This window comes from Pezoporus flaviventris, unplaced genomic scaffold, assembly GCF_033815535.1.
Source record: "Pezoporus flaviventris isolate CSIRO_AGI_PZ_B2104156 unplaced genomic scaffold, CSIRO_AGI_Pfla_v1 ptg000083l, whole genome shotgun sequence".
Taxonomy (NCBI): domain Eukaryota; kingdom Metazoa; phylum Chordata; class Aves; order Psittaciformes; family Psittacidae; genus Pezoporus; species Pezoporus flaviventris.
Genome location: NW_026892631.1, coordinates 5,021,452 through 5,046,217, shown reverse-complemented (window position 1 = coordinate 5,046,217; position 24,766 = coordinate 5,021,452). Strand labels below are relative to the sequence as shown.

The window sequence follows — 24,766 nt, the reverse complement described above, 5'->3', positions numbered from 1 at the left end:
CTTCTGAAATGATGGAAAAGGTGCCTCCAGAACCATGAGGGGTAAAGAGCACTTACTCGTCCTGCTGGTGACATCCCACCATGTTCCAGGACACCCACAGGTCTCTTGTGAACACTCCCCTGAGACAACGCTGGAAGCTCCTCAACATCATACTCTTTGCCTGTAGCTCCCCGTGTTCTGCATTAGCACATGTTCTATGCTTAAGAAACAGCAATATCATATTTCAATTAACAAGACAATTACATAGCAAGCCCAGCAGGCACAAAATACTTTCTGCAACTCACATACACAACTGTGCTTCTTCTAGGTGGTAGAACCATGGTATTTTAAGCCAAGAAATATATCTGCACATTTCCAAGCTATATACCCTGGAGTGCTTAAAGAACATATTTCAAACTGTGCATACATTAAGTCCTGTGATGGAGGCCAGTTTTAAGCAGTTTGTATGTGAGCAAAATCTTATACAAGGCAATGGAGTTACATCCTCTTGCACCATATTTTTTGGATGACCCTAGGAGTGCAAAGGTTGAAAAGGGACATCTTTATAAAGCTATGGGCCAGAGAAACAGATAAGAGTTGGCACATGATGAGCAGGTACAGTACATGGCTGATATCACCTAGAGATAACATGATGCTACAGTGTTAAATCTGAGTGACAAAACCTGGGAAGAGGGATGCTCAGCGTTAAATCCAACACGAAAAATGCATTCAACCCAGAAGACACGAGGTCATCACACAGCACATTTTTCAGACAAGCAGTCCCTGTAGCAAAACATTCTCATTCTCTTACATTCAGCAAACCCAAGAATTGTTTGGAAAAGAAGGCAAGGCAATAGCACGACAGCAAGGGACTGACCCTAGAGGGCACCCAGAACCAGCTAATCCCCAGCTGTGTCCATCCTCCTCTCCCTTTCCTGGGCCGGTATAAACCGCCTTGGGAACAATCATGAGTAGCTTTCTCTGTCATTCCAAGATCTCCGATGTCCTTTCTTATTTAAAGGATGGGGAAAGATGTGGATGCGTGGGGTGGGAAAAGGCTGTGCTAATGAAGCAGCATCTTGCTGCAAGCCTTCTTGGTACAGGTCTAGTTTTTATCTTTAATCAGTAGTACATGAGCTAAGAATTCATTAAAGCCCCAGTGGAGACAAAGCAATAGTCATTTAACATAGGATAATCAGTGATTGGTCACATTTTAGGATATTCCTGTGAACCACTTTTGTTAAATAGGCAAGACCATCTTCGTTAGCTTACATCAAAACTCCTCATCTTCCTCTAGTGTATATCAGGCTTTGTGTGCAGCAGGGACACAGCAGGGTCCAGCCCTCAGTGCCTCTCGTGCCTTCCCCCATCTCAGCTAGAGGACTGTTTGTCTGGGTATAATGCATTTAAGTTCTTGGCACAGCATCACAAGGTGATCCATCTTTTCCCTACAGCAGAAAAAGAAGAAACAACCACCCTGCTATTGCACATTGGCTGGCAATAAGCATGTCTCCCATCCTTGCAGCAGTTTTAAATGAAACCTGGAAGATTTTCCAATAACATCTGGATAACATCAGCTTCCACTTACTCTTCATTTGAATTTACATCACAGCTATAATCTGGCAGCAATTCCTTCTGCTAGAGGAAACAATGATTGGACAATTAAATGTGAAAGCTCCATGAATCAGTGGATGAGCCGCATGAACACAGATTTATTTTTCCCATTATAGTCCTACTGCCTTGTGGTCCCTCTGGTGTCAGCTCAGTTTCAGGAGGAGAGTTTGCTCCTCAAGCTTGCCTTCTACACACGCACGGACCATGGCTTAAAGGTCCCTGGCTCAGCAGAAGGGCACTGTAAAGAGAGAACAAAGTAAGTTAGCAACAGATGAAGGTCCTGGCCTGGGTTTGGAGTGCCCCACTATGCTCCTTTTGAGATGGGTGACTTTGTACCACTGAAGACCTGAGCTCATACCCCAGCCCTTCAAAACACAGAGACGTCTGTTTCATGGCACCTCTGTTAGAGGCTGGGCCTGGCTCTAGCTGAAGGGCTGATGGTCAACAGCTTGTGCAAGTTCTCAAAACCATTTCCAAGTCCTCCTCTCAGACAGTGATGCAGGTGTCAGGTGGGAATGACCAAGATAACCAGGTTTTGCTGTTAACCACAAAGGGGTTCAAGCTGGCAAAAGCCTGGAGGATGCCCACCTGGACAGACAGCTGTTTCCTGAGTATACTGCAATCAGCAGGCCCCTGTGCAGGGACCAACTCCCATGCAGCCCTGTCACAACACTGTTAACAGAGAAGGAAGCCATGAAGAAACAGTGAAAGGGTTGACTCCTGTGCTGTTATCATTCAGATCAAGCCCGCAGCCTCTAAGAGGACTCCTGTGATCATAACACTGAGAAGAAGTGAGTATTTTCAGTAACATTTTCCTCTCCCTCCCTCCCTGAGGGACACCATTAAATCACAGAATGGACCTGCAAGATATGCTAGTGGTGGTGATTCCCTGGGATAAGATAGTCAGGAGCATCAGGGCAACAAGTCAGGGCCTTCCTTCTACAGACAGCACTTGGAGGAACTGCAGCTTCATGATACTTTATAGCAACCTTTCCTGCAATAGGAGCCCCAGCAGTGCTGGTCTGTGGATTGGTCTCTCATTTGGTGGCATGTTAAATGAAGGATAACACCCATGAAATGAACCCCATCTGCTTAAGCAAGGCCCCAGCCTTTGATCTTGCCCTAATCCCAGACCTGTGACCAGCACACACACTCCATCCTATAGGGTAGGAAGCAGACTATGGAACCAGAAGCTATTACCATTTTGGTGAAGATATCCACACAAGCATTGCGGATCCTCTCTGGGGTGGCAGGACTGTCCAGCCTGAACGGTTCAGTCAAGCCAGAGTCCTTCCTTGCTGAGTAGATGGCATCTTTAATGGCATAGAACACCGAGGCAGACAGGAACAGAGGTGGTTCTCCCACAGCCTAGGCAGAGTACAAGCAAGAGTGAGGCTGCAGCCCAAAACAGTCCTGGCCCTTGAAAAACTAATGAAGCTAAAGAAAGATAACCAAGCCTTATGTGACAATCAGGAATTGTTTGCATTCCTCATGCCTTCTTTGTAATGTCTCCGGCTCCCAGATGTGGTCAGGAAGCAAAGGCCAAGCCAAAACACCCCCTTGCCTTCCAGACGTGAGCCTGAGTCTACCAGATGCGATCAGCGGGGAAACATGAAGCTAAACCAGCCTCCAGTCTGCCACATGGTATTGGTGAGGTAAGACTGAGCTAAAACAGCTCTCGGTCCATTTAAAGAAGAGACAGTAGGAAAACACAAGCTGTCTGGCACAGCAAGGCTGTTACAAATTAAAAAGGGACTAACCCATTCCCACAAACTTTGGGATGGTGCTAAAACTGCAGCAAAGGGAATTCAGATAAATGAGTGGTGAGCTGTCTGGGCAGAGACCATGATGCTCCATCACTAGAGGTCCTTGCAAACTAGCAGAAATGCCTTCCTCAGGGATCACACAAGTATTATCTAGTACTGAGGTCCCTGCCAGATCCTTTTTTCTTAATTGCCATCACCACTGATCACCCAAAACCTTCTCCTTGATGAGGATGCTCCTGTGGATGAAGGGGAAATGGGAATCTCTAAGGAAGCAGGCCAGGCATATACAGATAAGGATGTTAGATGGCCTCTAAATGCTCTGTTAAACCATAAGTAAAGCAAATTCATCGAAGCTGTACATGCAGCCCCGCTCTGTGCAGCCCTCACTAACTGCAGAGAACAGCACTGACTGCAGTGGGAGCAGCCCATGGATTAATAATGGACCTTTAGGACACATGGATTAATAATGGACCTTTAAGGGTGTCATGAGCACTGAAAGAGTATAGAAACAAACTCAGACACAAGATGTTGGTGTATCAGAGCTGGGGAAGCGGCACTGCTGGAAACGTTATCTGCAGTGGTGGCTCTGGTGCTGGGGAAGAGCAACCAGGGAACTGACATGCAGGGGAAGGCTGTGGCCTCTGTTACACCAGTAAAGCCACTTCAGTTGTCTCTAATGGACAATCAGGACAGCAATGTGCAGCTCATTTCAGTTCTTCCTAACTATAAAGGATAATATGCATCCCTCTGGTAAGGAATGAGAAAACATCCTGACCCCAGAATACAGCCAGCATAGCAAGACAGACTACTTACACACATGCATCATTACTTCATCACACCCAGAGTTATAGAGCAGGAAGAGGCCTGCAGATCTCACAGGTATACCTTGGATGAATAAACTGCCTTGCTGTTTGGACAGTCACGGAGAAGAGACACATAGAATTCCGTTGGGATGTCTCCAAACGCTGGGATTTTGTACATCCCAGGCCCTCGGGTATACAAGTTCCCTTCAGGAGAATAGCGCAGCTCCTCCATGGTGAAGAGCCCAAGGCCTTGGACAAATGCTCCTTCTATCTAAAAACACATCCAAACAAGGTTACATATTTTTTGCTGCTGTTCCTCCCTGCACTGGAACTAACAGTGATGATTTCTACCAGAGTTTCCAGCCCTCCCCTCCCGACTAATTTCCCACTTTTCATCCCTAAACCCTTGTCCCTTCTGCTGAGTACAGCTTGGCAGCTTTGCACAGTCCCTGTGTTCCCATAAAGATGTGGCTGCATTGCCCTGGCAGGTGAAGCAATTCACAGATACACACAAGCAGATACGCTGCAAACACAGGACAGGAATTCTCCGAGGAAGCAAGGGAAAAAAGGAAATCAGTGCCAAAATATTCATTCTTTCACAGGCAGGTTACCACTGAATGAGTTGTACTTGCTGGTAATTCAAAGAACAAGAAGACTGAAGATGACATACCTGAAGACAAACTATTTTACACTTTCTATTTCAGTATAAATGCTTTCCTAAGTACTGCATATTCTCAGGTGACCAGCACAGACACCTGCAAAAACCACTCCCATATCCATTCAAATACTAAAGATCACTGTAAATTTTAGGAGGGGAAAAAAGGGGGGAAGCAGCTATGAGAGGAGGATGTGCTTCAACAACCTGACATGAAGCAGCTCTGCCCTCTATGCTCATAGAGGCAGAGCAGTCTAAATATCTGGCACGAACACTCATAAACCTAGCTCTCTGTACTCTTGCTCCTGCAGTCACACAATATCCTTTCCTGTGCCCCTAGATCCTCTGCAGCAATTCCTCAAAGGACACAGGAAATTGAGATGTCTTTGACAGGCTCTGTACAGCCCACCTCTTTGTACCCAAGCTGACAGGCTGTGAAGATGGAAAGGCTCCTTCTCCCCTTGGCCACTTCCAAAAATGTCTCTTTCAGGAAAAATGTTGCTTTCAATGAAGTTTCATTTGAGCTAAAGCAGCAGGAATCACACTACATCAACATCTAGAGTTACCAAGGGAGCTAAAATGGCTAGATGAGCATGTGCAGACACCTAACATTTCATCTCTTAGCACATCAAACCCTGCGTTTCTTACCTTTATTTGCTGAGAGGTATCATTGTGATTACTACTGCACAAAACATGGACTTAAGCTTGTCCCTGCCCAAGGAATTTGCAAGCTAAGTGACTGGTACAACTTCCTATTGAGATTCCCACACAGCAGTAGCTGGAGGACAGAATCTCTTTATTCACAGAAGAATTTTCACTGAGTTAAGTGGGACTTGATGTTGACAGATAGGAGTGTGGGATTTAGTCTCATATACCACACTGCAGAAACGAAGCCTGGGATGAGGTTATTCCATCATATTAGTATTTTCTGGATTCATTCCTTAGGCAAGGCAGATGCTGACAAGCATCAGTGTGGTGGTAACTGGAGAATATCCTATAGTCTTAGTGTCTGAGGCAAAAAAAAAAAAGTCCAAAAGGGGATTTCCTTACATAATTCTGTGCTTACTGCATAGTTAAGTCAAACTGGTTTTCATAGCTAAGTAAGCCTCACTGGATACCCAAGTTTGAAACGCTCTGTTTGCAAAGGCACAACCTGGAGAGGGATAATGGCTGATCAAGAAAAGCCTGAGAGTAGTGTGGGCACTTGGTAGAACTGTTTTACTTACCTGTCCTATATCTATGGCTGGGTTCAGACTGGTACCAACATCCATAACAATGTCTGTGCGAATGTTCTGAAAGGCAGAAATAAAGACTAAATCAGCACAGAACACTGCAGCTTGTACCCCCTGGTCTTGTATGAGGAGGAGTAATATATCCAACCACTACCCACACTTGGCCAGTGTTCAACCATCTACCTCAGCTCAACTGACTTTTAATCTGAGGTGCATCCCTAAAGTAAACTAAAGGAACCCACTGAGGTTTTCCCCAGGGATGCAGGGACCCAGTTTACATTCAGCTGCTCGTGTCAGTGCTCTGCACCTGAGCATAACCAACTAGGTCACATTCTGATGAAATACTTTTGTCTCTTTTCTTTCTTTCTAAAAGTCTTTGGTGAGATTTTTAATGATTAACTCAATTCCAGAATGTTTCTGTTCTTTCTGTGCTAACACCATGCTGCTATCTCTTACTTAAGCAAATCCAATAACTTTTGCAATCATCCATTAAGCCTCCTAGTATCCCCCCAGGGTAGATAATTATCGGTTTATTATACTTTATGGACTGTTGCACTGTGGAACAGAGGAGTTAAGAAATTCACTGAAGGTCACACCAGACCAATGGCAGAGCTAGGAACAGGCTGACACCCAGTATTTGTTCTAACTCCCTGTGAATGTTTCCTTCACCTAAACACAGAGGGCTGTTTCACTGCTGACCCCCTCACCTTGTGGTCACCTGTCAGGCAATCTATCTCAACCTCGGAGCAAGCAACGCCGTAACTGAAGTAGCAGAACGGTTTCCCTTCATTCTTCTCAAAGTCGTAGCCAAGGTCAGGAATTCTGAACACAGAGGAAAACAAAACCACATTTCATTCAATGAACAGTCAAAAGGAATACAAGCACCCTGCAAGAAATCCTTATTCACTTTTGGGTCAGCCCTTCTGTCAAGCCCATGCAAAAAAGTACGAACAAGAGATCTGCTAAAGCTGCTCTGTGTTCCAAAACCTGACTGAATCTATCCAACTGTTTTAGCCTTTAGTTTCCCATGAATCTCAGGGCTCGTGATGACTATTATGAATTCATTCCTACCAAGCCAGTAGCAAATCTTTTGCTTTCGGAGTGCAGTTGAACATTTCCTGGAGGTCATTAAATTTCAGAGCATAAGCAAGTTGAACCAGAAACTGGATTAAGCTAAGAAGTGATTTAAGCCCAGCTCATGGCAAACTTTGTATCAGGCATTTTATACTTTATCTGAAAACTGGATTATTAAAATACTGACAGTCAATTGGTTAAGAGAAAAACACATTTCAGAGATGCAACAGAAATGAGCTCATATTGTGTTTTAGTCCTAAATAAGCTCTCCAACACTGTGTTTAGTTTGTTTTATGTTAACCTCTCTGCCTCTAAGATGATGGATCTCTGGTTTCCTCCAGCAGTAAAGCTAAGAAAAGTGCCTCATTTCAGAACTGCACAGGAACCAGACACAGTTTAAAGTGGGAGAATGAAACTGGAAGCACTGGTATCTCCTCATGCCACAACAAACAGGATACTGCTCCAGCCAATTGCCATAAGCAGCTTTGTCCTCAAGGACAAACCCCTGCCTCCTTTTTACCCCTGCATGATGGTTCTAGTGCAAAACTAAGTCACGAGGTTGACACAGAGCAGAGCCCCAGGCAAAGCTCTGATTTCATTTATGCCTCCTCAGACCTAGGTCACCTAGAGTGAAGTTAGATCTACTTCAGATTTACATGATATTTGAACTTGGCCTCAAGAGCTGTGCTCCATCAGGAGCTGATTCTCTACAGCCAGGATTGTGTTAACCTCAGCTTAACATTCCTAGGTAGGAGACGGAATGCAGCCCCAATTTAGAGCAGAGTCAGGGGATAGGGGCTGTAAATCCTCCAGAATTTCCCAGTCGAGCAGAAGCTGTGCCTCTACAGTATGAACATCCACTCACCTATAAAACCCCGTTGCCGACAGACTAACGCAGTTCTCGTATGCGGCTTTAATCTGGCAAAGTGAACAAGAGTTTGAAAGCAGTAATCGTCCAACCACAGCAAATGAGCTACCCCAAACACATTTCCAGGAGAGCATGAATAGAAGGTGTCCAGTGACACGCAGCTTTCATGCTACCCAGCACCAGCAGCGCAAAGGAAAACATCATGATGCAGCGGCTTCCCCAAATAGCCCTGTCAGCAGCTACCAAGGGCAGAACTTGCCCATTGGCAGGGGGATAAGGCTTGGTCTTGTTTGTGCAGCTCTCAGCTACAGGTTAGACTTTCAACCTGAGACAAAGGTTAAACTGACAGTCGTCTTGACTTGCAAATCACAAAGTCAGAGCTTCTCTCTTGAAGAGAACTTGGATCTGAAAATGGCCTGAGAGCTTACGGAACACTAATCTCTTACTACTGAGGGTACAGAGGTATTGCAGCTAAGGAGCACTACAGGAGGTGGATGGCAGCTCACAAAGTCATTTTTGTCACAGAATCCCTTCATTATTACAAATAAGGTTTCTTCCTGTCCAAGGCTGTAGCCTGAAAGATATATGTAACCACTCAAGACTTCTATTTTGTCAAGTTTGTCATGGACAGGCACCAGGATCGGGAGAAATCTCAGTACTAAAGTCATAACTGATGTTTTGGGGATGATCTCTTGCAAGTGGTGGTTACTTCCCTTGCCAGGTTTCTCTCTCACTGTCTTTGCACAGATCTTTGCTAGCAGAGGGGTGGAGGATATACCTGCATACAGGCTTTGCCAACTCAAACAATCTCTGACAATGCCCATTTATCTCGTGACAGATACAGGCAGCTTACCCAGTCTTCCCAGGATCCTTTGGGATTAGACTGTTTGATAGGCTCAAGTCTTTTTAAGATGGTCTGACAAGCATTCTGGAAACAAAGAGAAGCAATATTTAAAGATCTGAAGAGCCAGCTTATAGATTACAGCATGAAAAGCTTTATAGGAGTTTCAAAGACCCTTCTGTTTAAATCAATATTGCCTTTAGGATTTAGGTCTATCATAAAAAGGAACAAAGTTCACTAACAGATATCTTGCTATGTAGGAAGAAACGCTGACTGAAAAAGACGTTAAAGCAGATTGACTATGCTGATAGTAGAAGGGAACCCCAAATTCCGTACAGAATATTTAGGAGCATGACACAAAATATCACAAGTCCACCCATTTATACAGTAACTTGATCTGTACCAAGCCATAGCAGGACATTTTAGCGTACCTAGCAAGATGATCCTGTAACACTGAAAAAATGTATAACATCCTTGCCTAAATTCAACGCACTCAGACAAGCTGTGCAGAGAATAAAAACAACCTGATTATTTTACCTCAGGTTACACTTCCCCTTTTCTTTAAACCCGAGAATGATCAATACTAAATTCCTCTTTCCAATGAAAAAGTCACATACCCTGCAAATATATGCATTGGTAACTCCTCCATGTCAGAGACAATCATGACCACACCATTGCTACAGAAGGATGTTTGCTCTGAGTGTATCAACATTTACAGGTCTTTGATTCTGAAGCACAGCCCGCAAACCATCTGCTACCAAGATGTGCAGCACAATGTATTTGTTAAGGATAAGGCTGCATTAATTACTAGGAAGCCAGCTATTTAAATGGATGTTTTGTTCTGCTCATTTTGAGAAATCATAAATACTCCATTTTAGAACTATAAAAGGACTGAAGGAGAGTTTTGAATAACTTGAAAAAATACAGTCATTCATCATCTAAGAGTGCTGGTAGTTGTAGCAGGTAAAGAAGTTACGAGGTATCCTTAGCCTGGAATTGCCTTTTAATGTTTATGCTTTCCTTAAGCAACAGATAAACACACATCAAACTTCCATGTTCTGAAGTCCTAGCTTATAACCCACTAGTTCAAGTAACTCAGTTTCCATACATGGACGGCCATCCCATTGATGTCTGCACTGACAGATGCAGCTGTCGGGGAGGTATTTGGGACAGTGTTTGTGCTGGTCTCACTGATGTAAATTTTGGAGGTGGGGATTCCCAGTGATCTGCTAGCAACCTGCAGAGGAAAAATAAACAGTGGGTAAGCAGCAGTTCCTATACATGAGCACCATCATTCATTGCTTACACTGCTAGCACTGCGACCTCTACCTTCTCCTGTCCTAAATCTCATTTTCCTTGAAGCCTCAGTTGATTTGGTGACTGAGCACTAGCCAGAACATTAAGTTTGTCCTTCACGGACTGAATGTGTGTGACCATATACATGTTTGCCACAATGAAAGACATTCAATTCACTACTGTGAGACTAAATTCTTCTCTCAATGGTTATAAGAATCAGAGGATAAAGAGCCCTATTAGATTCCCCTTTAATTTCCCTGCCAAAACAGTATCACTCCCTTAGGTCTTTTTAGCTACAAAGGCATTAGCATATGCAGATAAGTATGTTTGCAATACAACTAATTTTCGCATAAAACACATGTAAACTCTAGTTTTATGGGAAATGAAATTGCTAGAGAAGCTAGATTGTAAGCATAACCTGCATTATCTACATAATAAACAGTTCAGATGATAAAGAACCTAATTCTCACACTCAACTGTGATAATAATCTGGAAATCTAGCACTGCTGCTGAAACAATGAAGATGAATTAGTCATGATTTGCTACCCTCCACATGCACATAGAGGAAGCAGCAAGCTGTCTGAGGTAATACTGTAGACTGAGTGTATGTCTCCCTGAAAAGATGTCTCATTTGGTTAAGTCCAAACTCATTATTACCTGAATCATTTTGGTGTGAAGTCCTTGACCCATCTCAGTACCCCCATGTGTAAGTAACACAGAGCCATCTGTATACACATGGACTAGAGCTCCAGCCTATAAAAGGAACAGTAATCCAAGAGTCATCATAAATGAACTAGTGAAATACTTAGCAGGATTTCAGTTACAAACTACAGAGAGAATTGATTTGGAACTAGACCAATATTGTTCTTTGGTGTAATTAAAGCCACCAGTTTGCACTTGAGGTGAGTTTGGGTTAGTCTCATCAACTCACTAGCAGTTCCAGTGACACAACAAACTTCAGTCAGTATTTTCAGCTTAGAAAACAGGTGAAGTAACCCAAACCTGCCCCTGTGAAACAGAGATGCACCCTTCACCTGAGCTTGCTAACACCACTGAGAGTCTGTCAAGTCGGGTCAAACAACAGAAACAGTGTTTACTATTGAGGAAGAGAGAATAGGTAGGGGAAATAACACAATACCATGGAAACATAGCTGCACCGTGGCGTCTTTTGGACAGCATAAACTGGTAACTGTTGTGTTGCTCACTTTATTTTGCAAAACATGCGCTCTTTCTTGACTAATTGACTACTAGTCTGAAAAGCTCCAGTTTGGTACAAATGGAGGAGGGCCTGGGGGAGGCAGCGTAAATCTAGCTTCTCTACTGAAAAGATGGATGACACTTACAGACCTGGTTCAGAAATGGGATAGTGAAACTGATGCCAAATTTGGTAGGAATGATGCACATCCCTCTCTTCTTCCAGCGATTCTGCCTGCAGGGAAAGAATGTTATTTGTATACTCATGAGGGCTTTCACTGCAACTCAATACTATGGTTCCCTCTGACAGCTTAGGTATCGAAGCAGAAATAAAGCACCTGAATGCAATATAGACTGAGTTAATCAGTAATTTTTATGAAAGATTGGCTTTGTTTATAGGTCCTAGCAAGAAGAAATCCGAACTGAAGGTGCTCCCCCAGGCTCTATAGAAGCAATTGCCTGGACTGTTAACTGTTCAGTTAACTAAACTGCCAACTAAAAGAGACTGGAAGGCAGCGGAAAACCTAAACAAAATGACTTAATAGCCATTTGAAAAACCTGGCTGGACTTACCAGACCCTCTCTCCTTTGCTACATTTCACTTACAAAATCAGGTCACGGTAGGTCAAATCCTGCCTTATTTAAGCTACAAACTTAGGAAGGTTTTTCCATAGTGAGCATAAAGGAGTTTCAGAAAGAAACGTTTTTCAAGTCACTCTACAAATATAAGGTCTGACTTTGTATGACTCAAGCTGCTAAGAGAACTTCAGTAGATGATAGGCAGCAGGTAACAAGGCAACTCCAGAACACCTACTTGTTGAATTCTTCAATTAGTTTCTTCCTGGCATGATAGCTAGAGCTTGACAAACATTCATCCCAGCACCTTCGCAGAGTAAATCCCTCCAGCTTTTGGTTAAAATGAGTCAGGTCTCCTTCATTGTAAAGATTGAGCTTCCGCACCTTCCCAAAGAGACACGTAAAGGACATGTCAAGTTTAATGCTCCAGATTAGGTCTTTCTAATGGAAGATATCAAAAGCATGTTAGTTCCAATTTTTACTCCTCTGCTCACTCTATGGTACAATAGAATTAACAGACATATATCTGTTTATGGGGAAATGGGGACTAAGACATTAAGGCTGGAAATTTTCAAGAGAGACTGGGACTTAAGCACATTGCTAGTAAGATTAAAGTACCTAGTGCCTTTGGACTTCCTGAAATACAGCTTCCCTAAAGCAGGTGTTCCACAACTGAGGCTGCTGGGGGGATTCAATGAAGTAGAAGATAATCCATGATATAACGTGGCTGTCACACAGAAAATCTGAGACTCTGCTAAGCGCTTAGCAAAAATGAAGTGAAAACTCTTATGCTCAATAAAATTCTGTGGTTTGTCCATTCTCAGAGCTTGCTCAAAACAGCATCACCATGAAATGTGTCAGTGGGTCTGTACCTCCTCAGGTGGCAGGCCGCACTTCCGAGCAAGGTCACTCATCCAGCACTCAGCGATCATCATTCCTTGAGGCCCTCCAAAGCCACGGAAGGCTGTGTTGGAAGCCAAGTTGGTCTTGCAAACAATGCCCACGCTGCTGACATTGGGGATGTTGTAGGAGTTATCCAAATGTAACAGGGCTCTGTCCATAACCTGGTAAAGAGAAGGAATGTGGGTGGACACATTACATGGCTCACATGTCAGACTTCTCACCAGCTGTCAAAGCCAGGCTGGAAAGCTCTGAAGCTAATGTAGAGCCACTGGTTCTTTCTCTTCCACCCTGCAGTTCCACTCAACACAGCTGGATGAGCTCTGCGGGGCAAGCCGTACTCTGTCCCATTTGCAATGGAGTGGCAAGTGGCATCCTCCTGAAGGACAGGACAATAAACACCTTTCTCTGTTGCTGACAGATTGACCTTCACATTCCTTTGTCGGCCCTGGTCTTGTGCTGAGCCAAACTGCTACTAAATACCATTACCCGCCCCGAAGAACCAGAAAGGGAGAAAGGGAGCTAAAATAAACATGACTGACACTAGGTTAGCAGCTTGGTCACTCACGTGACAAAAAAAGGAGAGGTTTCTTTACTCATCAGCAGAAAAAAATCTTAAAGACAAACTCAGAACTGAGCCCCATTCTTGTCCTTTAGTGCTTGCGAAGCCAGTGTCAGTTTTAGCCCATCCTTAACAAGCTTGTTGATTCAGGCACTCTGCCCAGAGCAGCCTGCTGGCTTGGATGTTTCTTATTCCAAAGAACAAGTTTTCCCCAAAGCTGAGGAACTATCAGTCATCTTGTGTTGAGCAACAAGTTTCTCACCATAGCCCTCTGTAATGCAAAGCAAACTTTCTTGACCCTTTTGCCTTATCCAAGTCATTTCAGCTTCAATAAGTATTATGTGGCACATGCCAAGGCAGGTCAGTTGACTCAAAGAGCCGGTGTAGAAGCTGCAAAAACCAATCAAGGACTGCTTTCAGTCATGTCAGGGAGCAGGATGGGCAAGCAGTGCTGCAGGCAATAACTCTCTGAAGCCATCAGAAAGTTTTACTTACCCCATAAGAGAGGTCTACAGAGTTGCCCCCATTGCTGTAGTATGAAACCTCTAGACTCTTGACTTTCCCATTCTTCATGAAGCCAACCTGTCAAGAGAGTCTCCTCAGTAACTGGCTTTCTACATGATGTTCTGTTTTGTGTTTCCCTCCACAAACCAAATGAATGGACATTACATGGCCAAAAGGCTGACTGTCCTCTGCTGCAGCACAGGCAGCTACTGAGGAAGCTTCCCAGTAAAGGGGCCACTTATGCATCTTAATCTCGATCCAGAGAACTCTTCTAAAACATGTGGTAACCACTTGTCACAGCCACACCTTCCTTACCAGCTCTTTGCTTTTTTGCTTTGAAAAGCAGTTGGATGGGGATTGAAGAGGAAAGGACATTAACAAAACAAACAGTAGTACCATACCCTAAACAAATGGGGAAGCATCTAAGAGCAGTGTGACTGTCAACAGGGGCAAAGTCTTGGTTGCAAGGAAGAGGGGAATGTTGATGCTGAGATCACACGTAGTGAACAATCCAAACCACAAGAAGGACTGGAGGACTTCAAGAGGGAAAATGCCATAACCCAGCTGACCTGATCCATTTGCAGCAGGGACATCAGCAGTGAAACAGCCAGAGCAGCACTTTTTTCCCCACAGTATTTTACTACTCTCTGGTGTTTCAGGTGATAACACCGAGACACCACGCATTCATTTCATATGTATGCATACCTTGTACCTCCCCAGGAAGGGATGTCTCCCACCACTTATCAGCATGTCCTCGTCTCGATCCAGCATGCACCGTACTGGGCGGCCAGTTCTGTTAAAGAACACATTTATCAGGCAAAACCTGAAACACACAATACAGCTCCTATAGAGCAAGCCTCTCTTCTTTTTGGTGAGCATTGTCCTTCCAGAGCAGCAATGGGGGGTTAAGGGTTAACTGCTTGGTTCACAGATCCTCCTTTTCAGAAAATGGCACAATTGGGTAAAAAAAAAACCTACCAACCAAAAAAAATCTTAGAGGTTGGGACCTGTTCATGAAAACTCTTGCAGAGACTTTTATATTAAAAAGAATAGTTTCTTACAAGGACAGAAACTCATAACTGAGCAATCACTGTTTTCCAGAGTGTTTCTTAAGGCATTCTCTTGGCTTTGCAAGAGAGAATGCCATATGAACTACATAATAATGCTAAGAGAAGAGAAGTTGCTCTGCATTTTCTGACAATTCTGCCTTTCCAGTGCCTATCTTCAGGTTGTAAAAATACCTAAGGAATGCCATAGATGTTATTTCATATCCTCCGGGATACGAAACAGTGGTTCGGCTCACAGAAATAAAGGAAAGAAAAAAATTCACATGTATTACTGATTAATCAGAGAAAGCAGGTGGTTTGCTCAGAATAGGAAAATAAAGCTATTTAACTACAGGAGCTGCCTTTTGGCTGTTTTCCTCTAAGGGTGTTTTATTAAGTTGCTGCTGTGTCGCAAGATCCATCTAGCATTGCCAGCAGGGCGCATCCTCACCTACAAGGGCAGTGCTGGGAAGGCCATGTTCAATCACAGCCACAGAAACTTGCAGCGTGTGCAAATATCGAGACTCCAGAAATCAGAAGCACATTTCCAGTCTACTTCACAAACGAGTAGAGTCTAGGTTCATTCCCTGAGCTTTACGGGGCTTGAAAAGTATGGATTTCTATCCAGTGGCCACCCTTCCTAGGGAAAAATCCAAAGAGAGAGTTTGCAGAAGAGCACGGAAACAGCAGTGCAAGGCTGGCGTAGTAGACTTTTAAGCAAGGAAGAGACTCTCAAACTGCTGTTAGACAAAACAATAAGCATGGCTAGTGCTGGATTTCGAAAGGGTTTGGGGTGAAGTGGAGAGGCAGATAATTCAAGATGTGAGAGTTTTCAGATTGCTCCCAAAGAATATCAGAGTAAGGGGGTTTTTCCCCCTCTCCTATTGAAAGCTGATATTCCCACATAAGCTTCACCCCTCTGAGTGGGCTCAATCACTCCTACCAGCTAAGAGCCCACTAGACACCTCCTTTGGGAAGTCCTAGGCTTGCTATAAACTGTAGAGTAACAAGACATGAAGAATCTGTATATGCTCCAGTGTAAATAATGCTCCAGAAAGAAGCAGGCTGGCACAGTCTGAAAGGAAAAAGCCCTGTTCCCCACATCCAAACTTACTTGAAGGCTGCAACAGCCACTGCAGTGGTCAAAATAGTATTCCTAGTCTCTTTTCCTCCAAATCCTCCTCCCATTCTTTTCACTCGCACCACAATCCGATTTGAAGGGACTCCCAGTGCATTAGCAGCAAACTCCTAAAGAACAACAGAACAGCAGAACATGTACGGAGCTCTGCTGGTGTTAGGAGCTAGATATTAACACATTGCCTTTCTACAGCCATTGCAACAGTGCAAATACTCTGTTGCGCTGCAGGTCCTATTGGTCCTGCAATTGGATTTGATGCAATTGGAACCAATAAGCCCAGTATTTCATCCCTGATGTGGGCAGGCACACAGTGCTTCAGCATTCAGGAAGAGATTAACATGAGATGAGGCTACCAAGACAAAGGTCTCATACAAGACAGGTTCTGATGACCAAACCACTCTGCCCATTCTCCTCACTCTATTATGAAACCTTTGGTCAGCCTTGGTGAGTCAGGAGACAGGTCAAAGCCACCCCATAGTGCCAGTAGCCTATCTTGCAATACGGTAAAGCTGGTACATATATAGCCAGCATTTATACCACCTCTCTTCCCGACATAACATTCAACAGCCATGCCTACTGACCAGCTGTCACCCTCTCCAGAAAGGGTTAAGCATTAACCCCTGGTGACAAAGATATGCTGCCAACAGAAACATACCTGCCATCTGCAAGCAGGTTCAGGACACCAGTAGGATGGATATGGACTTCAGATCCCATACCCAACTCTACGCCTATGTGGTTTCTTTTAATCAAGACAACATGGGATCAACTGTAAAAACCATTTATCTAGTCCAAAATTGAGAAACAAATGCCTTTTAGGTAGCAGGTCAACGAGACAGTACCTGTGTCTTCATAAGGTTTTGGGTTGACACAAAGAGTTCCATCTCACCATCTTCCCCCTTTGGCACAGCCAGAGTGGCATGAGTTTCCAGATAGAAATGCTCCTGCCCACCAAGGTACATCTCTCCTAGAAAACAGAAAGAAATGCCCCAAAGGTAGGGTGTCTCTGGTGTTATAAGGTGTCTCCCATCGTGTGCTGCCTGCAGGCTACTACCCTTTAGACACAGCAACCCTTTGCACTGCACAGACTGGATATCCCAAACCCTAAAACTGAAACTTCTGATTTGACATTAAAAAATCCCGAAAAGTTAAAAACCAGAAACCCCAACCAGACCCCACAGATGCACACTTTCTAGACATCTTTAGTCCAAACCAAGTGACTGGCGTTTCAAGAATAAGCCTGCACACTATGCCATTGACCCTTAAGATGCAGGGTTTGGTGCCTTTCAGACTGCCCTGATAACACCTCCGAGATGACGGATAAAAATAAATCAACTAGCTGAGCAGGTCAAATCCAAGGTTACAGACTGTGAAACAGGGGAACAAAAATAGAAGTCCAAAATGCCTTAAGATGATCTAACTGAGAATTAACTCTGTCATTGCATGTGGCTCTTCCCCAGGACATTTTACCTGGCAGTGCTGAGGGTACAACTTCCAGTCATGTTACGCGCTATACATGTCAGAATCAGCCTCCTTTCTCAGCCATGACCCTGATCTATTCAGCTGCCATGAAAATTAATATTCAGTGCAGTTCTCAAAGTCCTCTTCCTCTCTCCCTTTTATTTAATTCAGCAGCAACAAAATAGCTGCCTTCATTAGGTACATCAGTGAGAAATGCACATTTGTGTGAGACAACGCCTACTCTGGTACACAGCAGGGTCCCTCCCCTTGTCTCCTCGAGGGGGTTGGCCTGGCATTCCCACAGTATTGCAGCCTTTTAAATAACCTATTCTTCTAGCTCAGAACAGTTTCTGCCTTGCTTGGCACAGTGTTTTCATTTTGCACAGTATAGTACACGATAAGAAACAGTTAACAATAGCTTATGACACCTTTCAAGTGCCAGCACCAATTGCTGATTGCAGAGGAAGCTCTCAGCAATGCATACAACAAATGGTAAAGCTGGAAATTAGTGTTTCAGTTAAATAACTCTCCTTTCCTCCACGTGGAGGTAAGGGGGCATGCTTCTCCATGATCTTCAAGAATACTCCCTTCACACCAGGCTTTGTGTCTGTAACTGATGTAACTTCCTTCTTGCATCTGTAAGAGGGATACATCACCTTCTTATTGATAAATACACAGTTCTGTAAAGGTCTTCCTCCCAGGAGCTATTGCTCGGTGGTATATACACCAAGCAATGGCAGGGGTCTGACAGAGTATTCCAGACCACAGCTCTGGCACTCTCCCTTCCTAACTCTCAGAGGGTTTCAACAGTTGTTGGTAACTGCTGCGTTTACCCATGTCCCTACAACCTGGCAGACTCCAACGGAATGAAACCAAGAAGTACATCAAATCCCCCTCCATCCTCTAAGACAGGCCAACCATCAACATCGAGAAAGCATTACAGGGCAGTGCCAGGTTCTTCACGATTCCTACAGCCACCAACATCGGTGGATCAGGTTTCAGGCACAGTATTCATAACACAGAATGTATTCATAACATTCATAACATTTCAGACAATGTATTCATAACATTCATTCATGACACATATTCATAACATAGAGTGGTACCAGATTATAGGAAACTATCTATAAGATTTAGACCACACTATGCCTGGACAGGGAAAAGCTCCTACATGAATAAGTTTCAGGGAGGGGAAAAAAACCTCACTTTTTCACAAGAATATTTGCTTAAGAAGATGTGTCCTTACATTGGAAGAGAGCGTTTGCAGGGGCACAGCTGGAAGCACCAAAGTTTGTCGGAAACTGAAATTACATCTTTCACAAGCTATTTGTGTATAAACATTCATCTGAAACTGAATATGACATTTAGCCCCGCAAGCCTTACTTTCATGAGTCCAGTATCATGTGCATAAAACCAAGCATGATGCTTCACCTCTTTTGTCAAAAATCACCCTATTTTAATAGAAACGTTGATGCTTATTCTCACCTTCCAAAATGTGATCAGATTCTTCAAATCCTTTCTTCACATCTCCCTTTTTAATCCTCTTTATACCCTTAAGGAAGGATTGTTTCTCAATAGCTTCCTAGGAAACGTAACGACACAATGAAATTTTTGAGTGAAAACAAAACTTCGTCTGATTGAAGAATAAATACCCAAGATAAAAAGCTCAATAACTCATCAGACACTCAGTATGGTAAAAGCTAAGTGACTTGACTTAAAGCAGCACGTAATAGTTTTTGGCAACTCAGCAATTTCACAATAAACACCAGAACTGGACAGTCTCAGATTGCTCCTTGTGACCCATTTTACATCACGGGCCCAGAATCCCAAGGTCTGTAGCCACCAGAGCTATGACTTACAACCTGAGAACAGCCCGTGGACAAGAACAGGGGGAAAAGGAAAAGGAAACAAACAATGAGAGAGGAGAAAACTAAAACCTCTCCGACAGGATGAGAACTTCTGCAGAAATAGTTCACTTCTGAGCTCATATACAATAATCCTTCCTGGGGAAGTTCTATAAACACATTTCACCTTCGCTGAAGCTTTCCAGAGTGGAAAACAAAATCCTCAGAATGCCCAAACGACGACAAAAATCAGCACATTTTTGGCTCTATTCCATCTCCCCTGGTTGAATAAACAGCTAGAAGCCTCAAAAAAGTGCGCACACGTTGTCTGTGAACCCACAAATCATATAAACCAAAAGCTCTGTCCACAGATGACAGCGCCAGCATCTGCACTAGACAATGCACAGACTCTTTGTATTTGCATGAATACAATTCGCATTACAAAATGCAAGGTATGACCATACTGACCATTACAAAATTAATTAGAATCCCATGGCTCTGATTTCTCCCCCCATAAGAACGGCTTCAGGCATTTCTTTCTCATGTCTGGATTTGAATGCTGTATTAGATACTCTTTGCTTTTACTGTCACATAAGCAAATCTTGTCAACAAGCTTTCTAGTTAAAAAAAAGGCATGAAATGATGGCAAATTGTTGACATTATCTTCTTCAGCTTTGAGAAAAAGCCATCTCAGGGTTGTGTCCATACAGTCAGCGGAAATGTTCACAGTGAAGACTGAACTCCTGCTGAAAACTGATTTCATCAGCTTAGAAAGCAGACAAGTGGTCTGCAGAAATCCCAGAGAAGCAGTACAGTGACAGAGCTAGAAGAAAACGTTTCCACACCCTATTATTGAGTGTTATAAATCAGAATGAAGAATAAATGAATACCAATGAAGCCAGCAGGGTCAGACCAGAGAATATTGAAAACAAACACATTGGGAAGAATGTAACTGATAGGACCCTAGTTAATTTCAACAAATCTTTGCTGAGCATGATATAATTTCTTTTAGCTTCAAATAACACACAACAAGTTAACATACTCCCAATCAGTACTATATCATAGGTGTGTCCTCTTTATATTTAAATATGCATATTATCCCCTCTCTCCATATCCTGCTGCACCCACAAAGACTAACAAAACGCGTGGTTTAATAACCATGAGTGACAATAGAAGTTAATAAGAGATCAGGGGGCCTCAAGCTAACTGCAGAACCAGATCTGAGCCATCTTACCTGAATCGTGACAATAGGTTTGAGCTCTTCATACTTAATCTTCACAGCTTTAGCTGCTCTTCTGGAATGTTCTTGTGTGTCTGCAAGGACTGCACCAATGATATGACCAACACAAGTGACCTACAGGCAAGATTAGGACCCACCATCATTTGGTGTCTACGTGCAGTAATGGAGAGGCTCATGATAATTATCTCCATCTATTCCTTTTGTGCAGTTTTTGCAGCTGCTTGTTCAGACCAGTTTGTTTAAAACCAGCCAAGGGAAAATGATCACAAACAATTTTGGACAGTAACAGAGTGAGTGAGCCTATCCCAGTGGCCTGCAGCCAAAAGGACAACAGCACAGAGAAAACTCCAGGGAGACCCTGTAACAGTCTTCCAGTACCTAAATGGGGCCTACAGGAAATCTGGAGGTGGACTTTTTACAAGGGCATGTAGTGATAGGACAAGGGGAATGGCTTTAACCTGACAGAGGGGATTTAGATTGGACATTAGGAAGAAATTCTTCAGTGTGAGGGTGGTGTGGCACTGGCACAGGGTGCCCCATCCCTGGCAATGTTCAAGGCCAGGTTGGACAGGGTTTTGAGCAATCTGGTGTGGTGGAAGTTGTCCCTAGATGGTCTTTAAGGTGCCTTCCAACCCAAACCATTCTGTGATTCTATGATAACAGAGAGAGGGGCACAGGACAACGGGACCAAGGCCTTATTGAACTGGGCACCAAGATTGATCCAATAGTTAGGTTTTATCTCTGTATAAAGAAGAGGGCTTCACTGGAAATACGAGAAACCTTATCTCCTGGGCAGTGTGATTGAGAAAAGCTATTCTTATCCACATACCACATCCTCAGCAAAGACAGTCTCATCATTAGCGATGCCAGTGATGTTACTGCCAGGAACGTCTTTGGCGGAGACAAAACACACAAACCCAGGAACACTCTGGGCTTCAGATGCATCTACAGAACTGAAGACAGAAAGAAAGGAGGAGAGGCAGCGTTATTATTTCTCATTTTTCCTCTTTGTCAGCATTCATGAGATACCAATACATTTTCAGGCCTTATTCTCTGGCTATGAAAAAGAGAAGGAATTTGTTACATGAATATCATGTGAACCAATGTAGAAAGGATGTGTTAGACCAAAAACTTATGCAATCTATATGATAATTTGAATCCCAACTGAGCTTTATCATCAGTCTGCTGCATTGGATGATACTGTATCATACATCTTTTTCCCTAAAACATATCTGAATTTGACCCAGTTGCCACATGTACAGAGCCCTTGACATCCTTTGCCAAAGACAGACTGGTGTCAGTGATGGTTTGTATCCACTGTCTTCTCAGCTGCCATGATTCTGTGAAGACAAAATTCCTCCCTATTTGATAAACATGAATTCTTACTGCAGACATCTACCATCTACCGTGGGTTCACCTCTAGATAAAAATGTGCCTGTAAGTCAGGAAGAAGTTATTGAGTATCAATCACAAGGAAGCTGAAGGGCATTTAAAAGGATGCAAACGAAATGATGCTCCAAAAGCAAAAAGCTTCATGAAAGGCTTTTCCTGGTAATCTGCAAAAGAGGTAGCTAACCAAAACGCTTGTCTGCTTCAATCATATACGGATTTAAAACTAAGTGACAAGAAGGATAGAAAGTAACTAGAAAAATGCAATATAATTCAGTTTTTATACGAAGCACATAAAAAAAATCTATTACAAAAGACTTTCAAGCTCCTTCCGCAGTATTTTGCACACTGGCTGCATAATTGGCTTGCTTTACAAGGGACCTGGTGTGAATAGAAAAGCTGTGGCTTTGTTGCTGCTTAACTGAATGATTTATTGTCCTCTGTAAATTGCTGCCATTTTTTCAGCATGCCTGTTTAGATTCCCGAAACTCCAATACAAACTGTGCCTGGAAGTAGCTGTTTATGCATCCCAGTGAGTGACAGACTTCTTTAAGGAGACATTAAATGTATGAATGAACTTTCCCACATGAACTCTGACAGCAGGAACTGAAGACAGCGCTATATTTCTTTGGAAAGTTCACTTTCCCGTGCTTCTGCATGGGAATGCCTCAGAAACAATCCCCTGACAGCTTCCCTTAGTTGGAAATACAGAGGCAGACGATTTTGAATTTACACTTGGTAGTCACAACCTGACTCGGGTGAAGTGGAAGTTTTCAGACCCCCAAAACCATAGGCTGAGGTAATTCTGTCACCCGATGAAATATGCTACTTCTTCCTCTATAGAACCACACAGGCTCACAGCTCGAAAGATCAACGTGCAACGGAAATGCAAGAGAAGGTGTAATTAGAAAATAGTGCATGTTGTGGTCACAGGCATAGATCTGATGCTTTCTCTATTGCCCCGTCTGCACTGGTAGTAGTAACAGTGTTTATGCATTTGTAGCACTCATCAATGACTGCTTTGCAACACCTAAGATGTAACATGGATGACAGAGCAATTTCTTAACCCAAGAGCTGACTAGTACATCTCTGCATCCATGACCACCATACTGCCCATCCTGTGTTAGACCACTGTGGGAAACCTCTGGACAGGAAGCCTAAATAGGCAGGAAGTATTGCCTAAGGAATGAGCAGCACATCACAAAGCTATTGAGGATGACATGAGGCAATATAACACAGAGCATCCCACATCAAAGTAGTTGAAGGCAGACGAGCCCACAGAACCAACACAATTAGGGATTGTGGGGGGCAGCGAGTCCCACAATAAAGCAGCATTAAAGCTCATATGAGAATGCAGATGGCATTACCTGCCAGCATAGATATTTTAGGGTTGGTTAGTCACTATTGTTACAAATTATGCATCAGTCATGCCCTGCATGGACAAGATATTTTCAGAGTAATCTACATTCCAAACACTGACCTATCCACCTTGCTACATATCTACATCTAATAGCTGAAATTAACACACACAGGGCTGTTACGCAGACAGCTTGATCATAGCCAGTGTAAGCAAGCACTGTGCAGAAGACTCATCAGCAGGAGTACTGTGGTAGATTTGCATGTTACAACCTAAATTTTTAGGCAGATGGGGAAAAGCATGTTTAAGCTGTACGCTCTCGTTAGTGATAAAATGGCTCATTGTGGTGCTCTCCTACCCTCCTCCTTTCTAATCCTTCATGCTGGAGTACAAGAGATGCAACATGCAAGGAGGTTGCCTATTGCTGAGGGCTTTGTGCTTCAGCAAAGCTTTGAGCTCGGTGTTAATTCCCTCATATTCTCACTGACTAGGACTTGCAAGGCAGCTGTAACACATACAGCTCACCTCCACGTGACGACGTGCAACAAACTGGAGTTCCCCCTACTGCAAAAACATTTCCTTCACCCACAGCTTGACAGGTCAGTGTTTTCTAAACCACCAGGCACTGGATGCTTCCGACATCTGAAACTCAAAAGCAACACTTACAGGATCTTAGCATGGGCTTTGGTGCTGGTCACCAGCGTTAGATACAGCTCGTTCTCATAGTGAGGGATGTCATCGCAGTAAACAGCTTCTCCACATGCTTGTTTGGCTGCTGAAACGTGCATCAAAGGCCGGCCCACCATATCTTCAACTGCCTGCCCCCGGGGCACTTCCTGGAGTAAAACACACAGCTGACTACTACTGCTTAGACTGCAGATGCAGAAGCATTGAAGGAAGAGCAAAAAGCACCATGAGACATTCTGGTGAGATGGGGAATGGGATGAGGGCTTGTGCCTGTCAGAAAGGAAGGTAAACAAGACCAAGTGGCTACACAGAAGGAGCTGTAGAGAACGAAGTGAAAGGGATTTGGTTCTGGAAACCACCATGGAAAAGAAGGGTCTGATGTTACAGCTTGCATAAAAGGTTCAAGTTTGGAAGCTAGTTTCTGCTCTCAATGCTGAAGTGAATGGGTCATTAATGGAGAAACAAGGAAGAAGACACATCCTGTATCTGAAGCCTGAGATATGCAAAGAAAAGCAGGCTGTAAATGGGGAAAGCAGAAGGGAAATATCAGTCTGGATATGGAGCCGGCTGCAGGAGGACATTGCTAGCCACGGCATTTCTATGAAGCTGTACATGCCAAGAACAGTCACAGGCAATGAGAGGAAAGAACATCGTATACTAAAGCAAAGAAGGGACTGAGATCCCAATACAAGCCTCAGAAATGGCATTACATGAGTTCACATATTGCCCATACTCAGGGAGACA

At 43.6% G+C, this 24,766-nt stretch overlaps 1 protein-coding gene across 2 annotated transcripts in view; it reads right to left on the bottom strand.

Annotated features, from left to right (window-relative positions):
- Positions 1-1,671: 1,671 nt before the first annotated feature.
- XDH (xanthine dehydrogenase) overlaps positions 1,672-24,766 on the bottom strand; it is a 50,443-nt gene continuing 27,348 nt past the window's right edge. For both annotated transcript variants that reach the window (XM_061475338.1, XM_061475339.1), the window contains 20 exons: positions 24,002-24,171; positions 21,419-21,542; positions 20,584-20,703; positions 18,991-19,087; positions 16,887-17,011; positions 16,024-16,157; positions 14,569-14,656; positions 13,855-13,941; positions 12,770-12,961; positions 12,136-12,281; positions 11,476-11,557; positions 10,786-10,881; positions 9,941-10,069; positions 8,845-8,919; positions 7,989-8,041; positions 6,757-6,871; positions 6,044-6,109; positions 4,245-4,433; positions 2,794-2,961; positions 1,672-1,831 (listed from right to left, as the gene is read on the bottom strand). In XM_061475338.1, the coding sequence (XP_061331322.1) occupies positions 1,781-1,831; positions 2,794-2,961; positions 4,245-4,433; positions 6,044-6,109; positions 6,757-6,871; positions 7,989-8,041; positions 8,845-8,919; positions 9,941-10,069; positions 10,786-10,881; positions 11,476-11,557; positions 12,136-12,281; positions 12,770-12,961; positions 13,855-13,941; positions 14,569-14,656; positions 16,024-16,157; positions 16,887-17,011; positions 18,991-19,087; positions 20,584-20,703; positions 21,419-21,542; positions 24,002-24,171 (2,307 nt within the window). In that variant the 3' untranslated portion in view covers positions 1,672-1,780. The remainder of the gene's footprint in view (positions 1,832-2,793; positions 2,962-4,244; positions 4,434-6,043; positions 6,110-6,756; positions 6,872-7,988; positions 8,042-8,844; positions 8,920-9,940; positions 10,070-10,785; positions 10,882-11,475; positions 11,558-12,135; positions 12,282-12,769; positions 12,962-13,854; positions 13,942-14,568; positions 14,657-16,023; positions 16,158-16,886; positions 17,012-18,990; positions 19,088-20,583; positions 20,704-21,418; positions 21,543-24,001; positions 24,172-24,766) is intronic.